Source organism: Amblyomma maculatum, unplaced genomic scaffold (genome assembly GCF_055883805.1).
Source record: "Amblyomma maculatum isolate TAMU_Amacu unplaced genomic scaffold, ASM5588380v1 scaffold_13, whole genome shotgun sequence".
Classification (NCBI taxonomy): domain Eukaryota; kingdom Metazoa; phylum Arthropoda; class Arachnida; order Ixodida; family Ixodidae; genus Amblyomma; species Amblyomma maculatum.
This window is the reverse complement of record NW_028146738.1, coordinates 27,041,933-27,056,424: the sequence shown is the minus strand read 5'-3', so window position 1 is coordinate 27,056,424 and position 14,492 is coordinate 27,041,933. Positions and strand designations below refer to the sequence as shown.

The 14,492-nt window shown below is 50.2% G+C and overlaps 1 protein-coding gene and 1 long non-coding RNA gene across 6 annotated transcripts in view; both read right to left on the bottom strand.

Moving 5' to 3' along the window:
* LOC146172423 (uncharacterized) overlaps positions 1-14,492 on the bottom strand; it is a 501,238-nt gene that overhangs the window by 341,695 nt on the left and 145,051 nt on the right. The window lies entirely within an intron of this gene.
* Positions 1-14,492, bottom strand: part of LOC146172427 (uncharacterized) — a 63,283-nt gene that overhangs the window by 10,092 nt on the left and 38,699 nt on the right. For 3 of the 4 annotated variants that reach the window (XM_084586045.1, XM_084586047.1, XM_084586044.1), the window contains exon 2: positions 6,949-7,283. In XM_084586045.1, coding sequence (XP_084442171.1) covers positions 6,949-7,283 — 335 coding nt within the window. Of the gene's footprint in view, positions 1-6,948; positions 7,316-14,492 lie in introns of all 4 variants that reach the window. The other variant, XM_084586046.1, reaches the window with a different exon arrangement.

Here is a 14,492-nt window from a genome sequence, read left to right as displayed (position 1 = left end):
GTCTATTGTGGTTAGTATTTACGTTGCGTGTAAACTATCCTTTAAAGTATTCATCGGCGGCCGCCTCGATCATAGCTACGGAATGAGTAAGAGTTGTAATTATGCATTGCTAGCTGGAGAGCCCTGCATGCGAAAGGTCCTTCATGCCTTGCATTGGTTCGAGGTACAATTCTTATCCTAGTGTGTCTGAAGCAAACGATATTAGCACTACTAAATTTATTGCATTTTCCCGGAAAGAGGCCGAAATCATAGATCGCGCTACAAGAGCCCAGAATTACGCGTGGTGTCAATAGCCTGGAAAGATCGGTAGTAAGCAGCAGTAATTACTGGTCTCCTTTTTGCTTTAACTAGTGGGACACACCACATTACAAAACGCGAGCATCAGTGTTGCATACTGGTAGCTTCCTTGAAACAACTGCGCGTTAACTGCAGGAACCTGAGCGAAAAGTATCTTGAAACCACAATACAAGAGGAAGCTCACAAGAACGATGACCACAAATGGACAACTGCACGCGCATTTGAGCACGATCGAAGTGTGTGTGTGTGTGTCTTTGTGCCTGTGCGTACATGAGTGCATGCGTGCACGTGTGTGTTTGTATGTGTATATGTCTGTGCGCGTGTGCGTGCGAGCATCCGTGCGCGTGTGTGTTTGTGTGCGTGCGTGTGTGCCCGTGCATGTGTGTGTGTGTGTATGAACCATACGGAGAGTGGAAAAAAAAAACATCGCTGGCCCGTAATTGCCTTTGCTGAGTTCTGATCGCAACAATATGCCTGTCACAACACAGGCTTAAAACATTAGTCAATTTTGAAGCCATTGCTGTAACCTAGCTTCAAAATTTAGGGAGACGCTTAATGTCCGCGTTTAAGTATGGCTCAATAGCGTTTCCAACACGTAGACGTTTTTGTACTTTTATATATTTCATTTTTGTATTTTTTCTTTTATAACCTCCTGGGCGATGACGTCAATGGTTATCTTTGCCGCCACTTCTTGAAATTCGGTGCGTCTAGGTCTGGGTTCTTTTGTGTTCGATGCAACTCCTGGTGACAAGTTATGACGCGGTGGCATTTCAAAGACGCGGATGACATTTTTTCGCTTTTTTCTTCATTAGTTCTTTATTTTGGTAATATTGTTACATATATTCCCTGCGTCGCTGGATGTTGAATAAGAGGACGATCAACAGTAGTGACGCGAAAGGAAGACGAAGCTGAAGATACCGTTGGGACTTGCCTGAACACTTGCTGTGTTCTGCTCCACTGTGCTGTGAACACTTGCCCATCACCTGCTGCGGTTTCTTGTGCTAGCCTTCTGCCCCATATCATCTTGGTGGAGGTGACCAAAGATCCCCGTGAGCACAGATTACCCCTTGCGCTGCCAAAAGCTGGATTTGCGCAGTGGCCGTCATCTACCTGGGCTTTCAATGACGTCAACTACCACTATGACCTCCGAGGCAGCCCCTACCACCGCGGCAACTTCGGCTGAGCCAGTTGTGCTCTCAAAAATCCGCCACCCTCCCATATTTAGTGGCCAAGACAAGACAATCGTGGAAGATTGGCTGGATGAGTACGAGCGTTGCAGCAAGAATAATCACTGGGACGCGACCATTATGCTGGGCAACATTTTCTATTTGGCGGGAACAGCTCGCACGTGGTTCCAAAATCACGAACAAGATCTGGTGACGTGGGCAATCCGTAAACAAAACCTTCAGGACCTGTTCGGGAAGCCCATTGGTCGAGCTGTCGCAGCAAAAACCGAACTTTCATATCGCATCCAATCCTCCACGGAGTCCTACCTTGCGTATATTCAAGACGTGCTTGCGTTGTGTCGCAAGGTCAAAATCTCAATGACGGAAAATGACAAGGTAGGCCATATCCTCAAGGGCATTGCGGATGATGCATTCAACATCCTGGTCTGCATGGATTGCTCCACCGTCGACTGAGTGCTTCAAGTCTGTCGAAAATTCGAGCAGGCTAAACAACGACGCCTCATACATCGCTTTGAGCGCCTTCCAAACACCGCAGCTACATCATCCTGCGATGATCTGACCCCTTTGCAATAGCCTTCTCATCCCACGAACATGACTCGTATCGTCCGGAGAGAACTCGAGGCCTTAGCTCCTACACCACTCATGTCTCCGCTACCCGACACCGTGGCCATGATACAGGCCGTAGTTCGTCAAGAACTTGCAAACGTCGGCCTCTCCTTCAGCCCCGTGTCGCCCACGCCACACTCCCACTCTGTTCCTGTATTGGCCGCTGCTACTGCCAGCCCATCTTCCCCACGTCGCTACCTTACTCGCAATCCTGCAGAGTGGCGCACCTCAGACGACAGGCCAATTTGCTTTATTTGCTGTCGCGCCGATCACACATCGCGTTATTGCCGTAGCGGTACCTTCTTCGCTCCTCGCTCCTATTACAACGCTGACCGCCGATACTACCAGGAACCTCGACGCTTCCCTGCCCAACCAGAGGAGCTCCGCCCCGTCTACGATGGACCAGGACATTATCTTTCTCAACAAGCTGAGACTCAAAACAAAACCGTCCCCCGTGCCCGTCGCACCAGCCGATCTCCATCCGCACTGGCTCGTCGATCCCGTTCACTGGTATCTCGCCGCAACTCCTCCCCATCACAAGCCGGTACCTACTCGGGAAACTAGCGAGTGCAGCGCCCTGGAGTGACGCTGCATTCCCGACCCGGACTGTCAACTCGGAACTGACTCCCGCACCTAGACGTAACCTCATTGATATTCTTGTGGACGGAGTCTTCGTTTCTGCCCTTATTGACACTGGAGCCCACATTTCTGTTCTCCGTTCCTCGCTCTGTCGACGCCTCAACAAAATTCTCACACCTGCTTCCTCTTCTGCCGTTCGTGTTGCTGATGGCAACACAACTACTGTCATTTGTATGTGTACTGCTAGAGTTACCAGTGCCGACCGCCACATCCCTGTGCTATTTACAGTCCTCACCAGTTGCCCTTATGAAGTTATATTAGGACTCGACTTTTTAACAGAACACTCCGCTCTCATTGACTGTTCTTCTGGACGGATTCATCTAGACCTGCCGCTCTGCCCTGACAACAAAGCTCCTGAAACTTCAAAGCTCCGTCTCCGCTCCGCTACATTTAGTCGCCTACCACCAGAAGCCGCAATGCATGTGCTGATGTCGCCTTTTCCCTCCGTTCCGGATGGCGACTACGTTGTTTGACCCATAACTGACGTGACACTTGAGCGTAGCATCGCTCTACCTCCCAATATAGTGCATGTAGCGAATATCAGCACTTGTATTCCAGTCCTGAACTTCAGCTCTTTTGTGCAAGTTCTTCCTGAGGGCATTTCTCTCGCCGAACTGACCTCATTGTCGGAGTTTATTATGGCTGCTCTTTTACGTGACCCTATTGCCGCAGTGCCGACACGACCTGCACCGTTCCCACCTCAGGAGGTCCGTATATCCGGCATGGTTGCTCCTGACTTGCGCCCTGATCGTGCTAAAGCACTTACGACCCTACTGACATCGTACAGTGGTATTTTTGATTGTGGTGACCGACCCTTGGGTCAAACGTCCCTCGTTACACATCGCATCGATACCGGAGACACCAGCCCAATTCACAGACGACCTTACCGAGTCGCCATTTCTAAACGTCGCCTCATACAAGATGAAGCCGACAAGATGTTGGCAAGGAACATTATAGAGCCTTCCAACAGTCCCTGGGCATCACCTGTCGTGCTTGTTAAAAGGAAGGACAATACCTGGAGGTTCTGCGTTGATTACCGACATCTCAACAAAATTACAAAGAAGGACGTTTACCCGCAACACAGGATAGATGATGCCCTTGACTGCTTGGATGGTACCAGCTATTTTTCTTCGATTGATGTTCGTTCTGGTTATTGGCAGATCGCTGTTGACGAACGAGACCGAGAGAAGACCGCTTTCGTCACGCCAGATGGCCTGTACCAATTCCTGGTGATGCCTTTTGGTCTGTGTATTGCGCCCGCAACATTCGAGCGCATGATGGATTCTCTTTTGCGCGGTTTCAAATGGACGACGTGCTTATGTTATCTCGATGACGTTATTGTCTTTTCCTCGACCTTCGAGAGCCATCTCTATCTCCTTGAGGCCATTCTTGGAGTCTTCCGAAGAGCTGGCCTTCAGCTTAACTCGAAGAAGTGTAGCATCGGCCGACGTGACCTCAAGGTGCTCGGTCACGTGGTTTACGCACGTGGCGTTCAACCCGACCCAGACAAAATACGTGCTGTAAGTGCATTAGTGACGTGCGTAGTTTTCTAGGCCTTTGCTCCTAATTTCGGCGGTTTGTCCCCAACTTTGCGGAGACGGCTCGTCCGCTCACCAATCCTCTGAGGAACGACGCTCCATTTTGCTGGGAACAAGAACACTCTCAAGCATTTTCTGCGCTCATTGCGTCCCTCACCAACCCACCCATCTTGGCACACTTCAATCCCTCAGCACCAACGGAGGTACGCACCGACGCCAGTGGTCACGGTATTGGTGCCATTCTTGCCCAAACGCAGATGGCTCGCACTCGCGTCATTGCTTATGCCAGTCGCCTCCTTTCTGCGGCTGAGAGGAATTACTCGATCACAGAACGTGAGTGCTTGGCCCTCGTATGGGCCATTACAAAGTTTCGCCCTTACTTGTTTGGCCGCCCGTTCTCCGTCATCACCGACCACTACGCCTTATGTTGGCTTTCTACGCTGAAGGACCCTACTGGTCGCCTGGGGCGTTGGGCCCTCCGCCTTCAGGAATACACTTTCTCTGTTGTCCACAAGTCCAGCCGATTGCACACTGACTACTGCCTCTCCCGCAACCCGGTAGATCCACCACCCAAAAGCGAGTGTGACGATGACACATGTGTGTTGGCCATCTCTGACTTTTTAAACATTCGCCATGAACAGCGCTTAGATCCCAAGCTTTGCAGTATTATCAATTGCCTCAGCACTAATCCCCTTGATGCTACCCTTGCTTTGTTCGTGCTCCACAACGGCACCTTATACCGGCGAAATATGCGACCAGATGCCGCCGAGCTTCTGCTCGTAGTCCCCGAATACCTGCGCGCCACCCTTCTACAGCAACTGCACGACGTGCCCATTGCGGGCCATCTTGGTCTATCTCGCACGTACGACAGCGTCCGCCGCCGTTTCTTTTGGCCGGGCCTCTATCGCTCTGTTCGTCGTTACGTGGCTTCTTGTGACCGATGTCAGCGACGGAAGAACCCATCGGTGGTGCATGCTGGATACCGGCAGCCGATCGACATTACAGTAGACCCGTTTTCCCGACTTGGCCTTGATCTCCTCGGGTATTCCCCACTCTCTTTGTCAGGGAATAAATGGATTGCGGTGGCTACGGATTATACTACGCGCTACGCTGTCACCCGAGCGATACCCACCAGCTGTGCAACTGACGTGGCTGCGTTTCTTCTCTACGACGTCATCCTGCTCCATGGTGCTCCACGCCAGCTGCTCACTGATCGTGGCCGTTGCTTTCCTGCCCGAGTAGTCGACGAAATTCTCCGGTTCTGCTGCATTAAGCACTATTTCACCACCGCTTACCATCCACAAACAAACGGCCTCACCGAACGCCTCAACCGCACGCTCACGGACATGTTGTCAATGTATGTATTGGATGACCACCGTGACTGAGATGTTACTTTGCCGTTTGCAACGTTCGCATATAATTCCTTCCGTCACGACCCAATGGGCTACTCATCCTATCTTCTACACGGCCGCGACCACCCTCCCCTTCCGTTTGACAGCGTACTGCCTCCCTCCGTTAATGCCAGCTCCTATGTTCGTGACGCCATATCTCGAGCTGACGCCGCCCGGGTCATTGCTCGCTGCCGACTAGCTTCCTCCCAAAATTCCCAGAAACGCCGCCATGCTTCTCGTCACCGCGACGTCCACTACTCTCTCGTCTTGCTCTGAACTCCCGCTTGTAGAGTTGGGCTGTGTGAGAAGCTCTTGCCACGCTACGCAGGACCCTACCGTGTCTTACGGCCAGTCACTCCTGTGACACACGAGATCACGCCTGTGCATCCGCCGCAACAGTCCGCCATGACACGTACCGAGATCGTTCATGTCGCCCGAATGAAGCCGTACTACACCTGCAGTAGTTCGACATCATGCGCACCGACACTGTGCTTTTCGTGGGGGGGGGGGGGGGGGGGTAATGTTACATATATGCCCTGCGTCGCTGGATGTTGAAGAAGAAGAGGACGATCAACAGTAGTGACGCGAAAGCAAGACGAAGCTGAAGAAACCGTTGGGACTTGCCTGAACACTTGCTGTGTTCTGCTCCACTGTGCTTTGAACACTTGCCCATCACCTGCTGTGGTTTCCTGTGCTAGCTTTCTGACCCGTATCAATATATTTAATTTTAAAATATATCGTCCAAATACATAGCATAAGCAGTCATCGCCTTTTCATTCTGGCAATTTGGTATTTTACACGCAATTATATTCTTCAATTTTTTATATATATCAGCACTGACAAAGTATACACTGAATTTTCTTGATTAGCATAATCAAGCATTGTATTTTCCTTCAGAGCCGTATGACATGCTCGAACCTCCTTTATAGATTTTTCATTTTTCAATTATTGCAATTAACTGATCAATCACGCACTCTAAATTTGCTTATCAGCATTTTAAGCATTCGCGTTTCATTCCAAACACATTGACACCTTTGTGCCATCTTTTGCACTGTTCACGTTTTAATTTCTGATTACAGTAATTTCACTAACTCGTCATCAACTATCTCACATACATCAATCATAAATCATTTGAAGCACAAATTTCACTGATACGATATTTTACGCAGTAGGCGAGTATTTCTGGCAAGCTGCGCCCACGAGAACAACTACGGCGCGAATGAAGATAAATGTGAAGAGCTATAGTGATTATCGTGTTTATTGTAGCTAGCGCGATGCTGAAAAGCTCACCAGAGAGATCATCGGTGTCATATTCCCGCGGTGGTCGATGGGCGGACAGCTGACTGCTATGCCAGGCTCGGCGATGTCCCGGGCAAGCAGACTTGGTGGCCACCGACGTAGCTGTCGACAGCTCCGGCCACCACCCCCTCCGTGTACTTCGAGCATGGAGTCCTAGAGCAGGACCGAAACTCCAGAGTCCTAGTGAATCACGGAAGTCGGTAGTCGCCGGGGTGACTGCTCCGCAGAATCTACACTGTGATCCCAGTTCTTGAGCCAGGAGCCGTTGCCACGCCAACACGGACTCAGGAGGTGCGATGAAGGAAACCAGGCTTTCATCAAAGTACCTGGAGGAGCGCAGTTCGAAGATGGCTGGTTGCTGTGAAAGAAAGCTCAACGTAGTGCCTACGTTCGAATCACCGCATGCTGAACAAGGCACGCGAAACACGTGCGCTCACGTAAATATACTTGGCGATTTGCGTCTTCTTCACGGCGCTCTCGCAAAGGACAATGCGAGCCAGACATTCGGCGCAAATACGAGCAACCAGTTCCGAATGAGTTGCGCGTGAGGCGGAGAACACTGTATAAATCAGGAAATGTTACTTTACAAAGATTCCTAACTCAGATGCCGTACCGCACTTTACTATCTTCGCGTTTGACACCTATAGTGCTGAGACATGCCTACAAAATCCAAGGACTTGTTTTTTCTTCAACATAATGATTACTTTGCCCTCGCGCCCTCAAGAAACGGCGTATTCCTTCGCGGTTGGAATAATCGTACTGGATTAAACGTAATGCCTAGCATCTGCGAGCAGACTATGGGAGAGCGAAAAAGAGAGAAAAAAGGACTTTAGATGTGCAAAAGCTCTTTGAGAGCACAGCATTGCGCACACACATTGTTTTCCCGGCTACTTAGGGCGCAGATGAAATACCTTAAGGGATAAATGAGATCTATCCAGTCAATAAATCTACCACAATGAAGCCAACAGGAATGAGTATTTCAAGCGTAAAGCGCCTGGTCATTATTTAATTTTTAAGCTCGATCCATTACACATTATGTATGTCTATTGTCTGACAAATGACGCGCTATCAATCTTAAAGGTGTTCTTTGTTTTTTGCTATTTATGCATGCTGTCTCAGTGATGAAAATGCAGTAACACTTCAAGCACGCTGCGCTTTTTTTGCTCTGTAGCATATGATACGAAACACCGCATTCAAGTCCTTGCGCGCCTGTGCCACTTAGCTTCGATGCGTGGCGCTGGAGAATGAGGTGACGCTCCACGGAGCCCTGCCATGCTGAGCCGTGTTTGCACATATATCGGACGCTCTTGTACCTGGTGGGTTCCGGTAGGGCGGAATGTTAGGCTTGTGCTTGGTGGACGATCGGCGAAACAAGGCCTGTTTCCGCAGGAGGGATCCTTTCATTTTGCCGAACGTCTGTTCGCCAATCGATGACCGCGCCAACGCTCCTTTTAAATGTCGCGAACACAGTGCAGACCCAAAGAAGTTTGAGGCGCACGTTTTGGTTATTTTGGTAAACAAGCAATTAAGGCCAGTGCTTCAATTTCACATCCATAGCTGCTATAAATTTCTTCGATGCCCCGGCGCTCTTGAGGGTAACGACCCAAACGTCATTCATTTGACCTAAAGCGGGCAGCTCGGGGGCGCACGAAAGGAAACCAAAGCCTCCTGAAGTCTTCGACGCGATATGGTCTTTCCTTCGGGTCCACTTGCATAAATACTGCGTTATTTAGCCCCACTTGTCTTTTTGGCAAACCTGGCAGCATAACATGGCAGCCTTCATTAACGGCGGAGCACTTGGTAACACATCCGTACTCTGATGCGGCCGGAAGTGGAATCCTTTCCACTTGGAGTCCCTGAACTATCGCGAATTCATAAACTGTTTCTAATCCTCACGTCTGCCGTATGCGTCCGTTGATCCGCAAGAAAGTGTACCGCAACCCAGGGAGCATTGGCCGACTGGCGACCTATGGCTGATCATCGACAGCTGGTCGGTAGCCGACCTGGCGGCATTCGGTGCTCGGCCATCAACTGAAGCCCAAGCTCGAGCACCCAACTGAGCGCCGACCAATTCGGCCATGTGTAGGCAAGTGTACCGGGCGTCCGTTTCTTTCTGTGTGTTCACTTTTCTAATGACCATTCCTCTTATTTTACGGCCAAGGGGGGTGAGGTCCTTCTTTGTTTGAGAGTCCCTGGGCGGGAGGGGCCCGACGCAGTGTGGCCAATTCCGAGGAAGCGACCTCGTCTTGGACGCGGGGCGGCTCCGACCCCGACGTTTTCGGAAGAGGACAATTGCACGTGTGCGTCCCTTCCCTCTATGTTTCTGTGTTTTCGGGGAGTGTTTGTATTTCGTTCAATTTATAAGTTCGAGACTGTCAACTTTGACGAAAAGCAGAGCACCCTCTTTGTGCGGAGAGAGGAGTGCTGAAAACGGGGGAAGCGAGCAGTGTGTGTCCAAGCGTGTGCGCGCGGTTCCTTGTGCGAAATCGTGCTTAGAATTTTACCCTTGTACAGTGTGTGTAATTATATATTAAACTTCATTAACTGTATCTTGCAGTACCTCCTTCTATCCTTTTGTATATTCCTTTCCGCGTTAGCAACTGTAGGAGCTAACATTACCTTAGAAGCGGGATCAATCGTTACCCTGCGCGGCACCTTCAAGCTTCACGGCATCTCCAACCTTCCCGCCAACCATTCGTGAAGAACGACGAGAGCGACAACACCCCCATATCAACTAGCGGCGGAACAACAAGTTGTGAGTAAGCGAACTGAGCGACTTACCCTGAGTGGACTGATCCTATTCGATGCCAATTTGAACAATTTCAACTGCTTAACAAAATTTCTGTACTTAGCATAGCTGTGTAGACGTTTCACTGTACCTATTTTTGTTTGAGCTGCCGAGTGTCTTGTTTAGGATTGTAACCCTTCACGTGTGTTTTGTGTATTGCCTCATTAGGTATAATGTTCTTTACTTCGTTCTCTTAGAGCTGTAGCGCATCATTTTGTTCATGTGTGTGTAATGAGTGTTTTGAGAGGTCTCTCGATGAAAATTGATAATTGCTGAGCTATAAGTTAAAGGCAAGCTATGGCTGAAGGGGAGAGCACACCTACTATGGCCGATTTGCTGAAAATGGACAATGAGAAGAATGCGATTATCAATGCTCTGCTTAAGAAATTAAGCATACCGCCTCCGCTAACCGTCTCAACGTTTCAGATAATGCCCGACATGAGCAAATCGATCAAGGACTTTTCCGTAGACAGAGATTCAGAATCAGCAAGTGATTGGCTAGAAAATCTAAAGGGGACAGCGACTCTACACAATTGGCCTCCTGAATTTAAGCTTGAAACTGCTAAATCGCACCTCTTTGGACCGGCTTTGGATTGGTACAGGAGCCGTCGTGCGCGCATAATGTCATGGAAGGATTTCGAAGATCTTTTCCGCCGGACCTTCATCAGCCAGTCGAGCGCGGCAGATCGGTACCAGCGAATGCAGGAGCGCGTGCAACAGAGGACTGAGAGTTCCAGCACCTATTTTCACGCTAAAGTACGTCTGTGCTCAGAGGCTCATTTGGACTTTAATGAAACTCGTGAGCAGGTGTTGATAGGCCTGAGGTCGAGCCAGCTGTGCTCAATGTTGATGGGGCGTACGCATGATGATGAGGACGACCTCATTCATGATATCCAGGATTATGAAAGAGTGGAAAGGCAGAGGCAGGAGCGAGGCGTACACGAAAGAAGGTTCGAGGTGGGCTACACGTATCCGAAGCGCACTGCGAGGCAAGATGACCAAGAATGTTTGACAAGGCCTATGATGCGTGACACAAGACCACCCTTACGGAACGACAAGGGAGAGCCCAAATGCTACAACTGTGTCGCATTTGGACACATTTCTAGGAATTGCCCAGAAACCAAGAGCGAGGTAACGTGCCTACGCTGTGGACGGGCTGAACACAAGCAAAAGCACTGCGGGCAACAAATCAGCGTGGTTGATGACAGTGCTGCACGGCGAGGGCTTCTGCTAAAATACGTGACCATCAACGGCAAAATTAAAGTAATTGGGATGGTGGACACCGGAAGCTCAAGTTGCATTATGCGCGCTTCCGCTGCTTCTCGTGGCGTAGAACTAAGGGCGAAAAACACGCCACTTTGTGGATTTGGGAATACCAACTCTCCCGCTGCGTGCACCATTGGTACCTGCAAGGCAGAGTTGGAAGTAGATGACGTGGTTGCGAGAGCTGCCACCATTCTTTTTGTTGCGGACGAGGCACTCTCAGTTGACTTGATAATAGGAAGAACATTCACAGAACTTCCTCATGTCAGTGTCACCTATGGGAGTGCGGATGGTTGTTTCCGCTTTTGGCCGAGAAACCAATGCCCCTTCACCCACCTGGAGGCAGCGCCGAGAGAGCTGCTGCGGCTCGTGACATCCGAAGACACCTAGCTAGAAGATGAATTCGTGAACTGGGTCACTCTCAAAACAGAAAGCGACTTTACAGGACGAGCTGTCGTGAGCCGTTTGGAACGCGATGTCCTTGTCGATATAGTAGGCGGTAAGGTGACGCTGCCACTCTGTCCGTTCGACGGTGAAATGACCGTCATGAAGAAAGGACGAACCTTTGGGCGTGCGGTGCCGGTCGATTTAACTGAGAAAAAAATGTTGCACCGAGTGATGTGGAATCATTGAGCGAAAACAGAGAGGAAGTGCACACGGTCTCAGAAAGGCGGGCAATTCTAGAGCGTGAAGTTCATGTTGGAGAGTGTGCCCCCGCCGAACAGACGTCGGAACTAGTGAAGCTGCTAAATGAGCACAAAGACTGTTTTGCGATGAGCCTCGAAGAGCTGGGCTGCACAAATCTGCTTGAAATGGACATCCAGGAGGCCCCCGGAAGCGTCCATACCAGATGAACTTAGAGGAGAGAGAGACGATGAGAGAAATCGTTCAAGAATGGAAGCAGAAGGGCATTGTGAGCGAGACTCATTCTCCTTACGCGCGTCCGGTGATCCTAGTGAAGAAAACGAACGGCGAAAAACGACTCGTCGTCGATTACCGGAGACTAAACGCGCAGACGATCAATGAAAAATATCCTCTGCCAAGTATAGACGACCAGCTGGAGAGACTGTCTGGGGCCCGACTACGCTTGGTTGGACCTCGCGCACGGCTACTTGCAGGTACCACTTTCCGAAGGCGCCAAAGCGAAAACTGCCTTCATAACTCCCGATGAGACAGGACAGTTTGAGCGCATGATGTTCGTACTTACCAATGCGCCGGCTGTTTTCCAGCGTCTCATGAACCGAGTTTTGGGCCCACTCAAAGGCAACATTGCAATGTGTTACCTCGACGACGTTCTAATTCCTGCCGAGAACTGGGATAAGCTGATTGCCAGATTGAAGTGTGTTTTCGAGGCCCTTAGAGGCACGAACTTCACCCTGCGCCTAGCGAAGTGCGCATTTAGAAGGGAAAGCATGGATTTTTTGGGCTTCCGCCTGAAAGGAGGGGAGGTTCATCCCGGAGAGCACAAGGCGTGCGCAATTTTAGAGTTCCCCGTTCCAAAAAATGTTCATGAAGTGAGAAGCTTCTTAGGGCTGACGGGCTTCTTTAGAAGATTTATTCACAAGTACGCACTCATCGCGGAGCCCCTGACGTGGCTCACAAAGAAGCACGCAGAACGCGTGTGGGGCCGAGAACAAGAAGAGTGTTTTTCAACGTTGAAGAACTTGCTCATCTCTGACCCAGTGCTTGCTCTGTACGACCCAAAGGCGGAAACAGAGCTCCACACGGATGCCAGCTCGAAGGGCTTGCCAGCCATGCTCTTGCAGCGGAAGGAATGTGAGGACAAATGGCGTCTCGTGTATTGCGTGAGCAAGAAAACGACCGAGGCTGAAAGTAGTTATGATTCATCAAAGCTCGAACTGATGGCAATTGTTTGGGCGGTGGACAGACGGCGGTCACTGTTGCTGGGAATACATTTCACCGTCGTGACTGACTGCCAGGCTCTCGTGTACCTGAACGCACAGCGCACGCAGAAGCCTCACATCGCCCGCTGGTATGACCTAATTCAGGAATTTGATTTCTCTGTAAAACACCGACCAGGGGTGCAGATGACATGTGGATTCCCTCAGCCGAAATCTACTGGGACCTTCCGAAGATATCTTGGGAGCGATAATGGATGACTGGAAGCATTTGCGGTTGGAATCTTCGATGACCAGATACTGACTATCCAGAGAGGTGACAAGGAGCTGAGAGAAATAATCAAGATTTTAAAAAAGCGAAAGCAGGAACGCACGAAGGAGGAGACTGCAAGGGTGGGCGGTTACACGCTCGACAACGCTAGACTTGTGAGAATCGACCAGGGGGAGCAGAGTTGGTAGGTTCGTCGTCCAAGGTCAATGAGGAAAGCGGTTGTTGTGAGATGCCACGACCTGCAGGGACATTTTTCAACTGATAAGACGGTTGTAAAAATTAAGGAAAAGTTTCGGTTCCCTAGGATGCTCAGATATGTGCGAAGACATATCGCTGAATGCTTTGAGTGCATATACAACAAAGTACCGGGTGGAAAGAAACCCGGCCTGCTTAACCCTATCTCGCAAGTAAACCGACCATTCGAGATTTTGCATATAAACCACATGGGACCTTTTGAGATGAGCAAGAAGAAGAACCAGTTTTTACTGTTTGTCGTCGACAATCTCACCAAATTTGTCAGGGTATTTGCCACACGAGACACGTCTGTCGGGCATGTTCTTCGCGGTTTCGAAGAACTCGTCTATGAGAGAGGGCTACCGGCGACTGTGATAACAGGCCGTGGGAGTTCAGAATAATGGCCTGGGGGCGAGTTGGTGCATGATGGAACTGAACGGCGGCGCAGCACGGAAACGGACACAGACAAAAAGGGGACACCATGTGCGCATGTGGTGTCCCCTTCTTGGCTGTGTCCGTTTCCGCGTTGCGCCGCCGTTCAATTCCGTGGGAGCTGTTTCACATCAAAGAAATTTGGGAGACTCTGCAACGAGAGGACAATAAGACACGTCCTAAACTCCACACGCAATACTGAGGCAAACGGTCAGGTAGAGAAAGTTAACCGCACCCTGTCATCACAACACTGATTAGAGATCATGACACTTGAGACTGGGACGAACGGCTAACACAAGCGGAGAGCTTGAGCAATGCTGTGAGCGAATCCACGGGCAAACGCCATTCGAGTTACTCCACGGCTACAAGCCAGACTTTTACGCCGCAGCGTTGCACCAGCTCAATTCAACGACAGACGCACGTGAAGACCCGATCGAACTTCGGGCAGAGGCCAGAGCTCGTATTATAAAGGAGCAGGAGCAAGCAAGCAGGCCTACGATTGTCGTTACTTTCCGGCAATGCTGTACGAAGTGGGAGAGGTGGTTTTCATGAGCAGAGCGCCTCAGAAATCGGGAAAGCCGACAAAAACAGAAGCAAGATACTGCGGTCCGCTTGTTGTAACGAAAGCCTTGCCGTCGGACACCTATCGAGTAGCTGATTTGGCTAAACAAGGCACAGAACGGTTTGC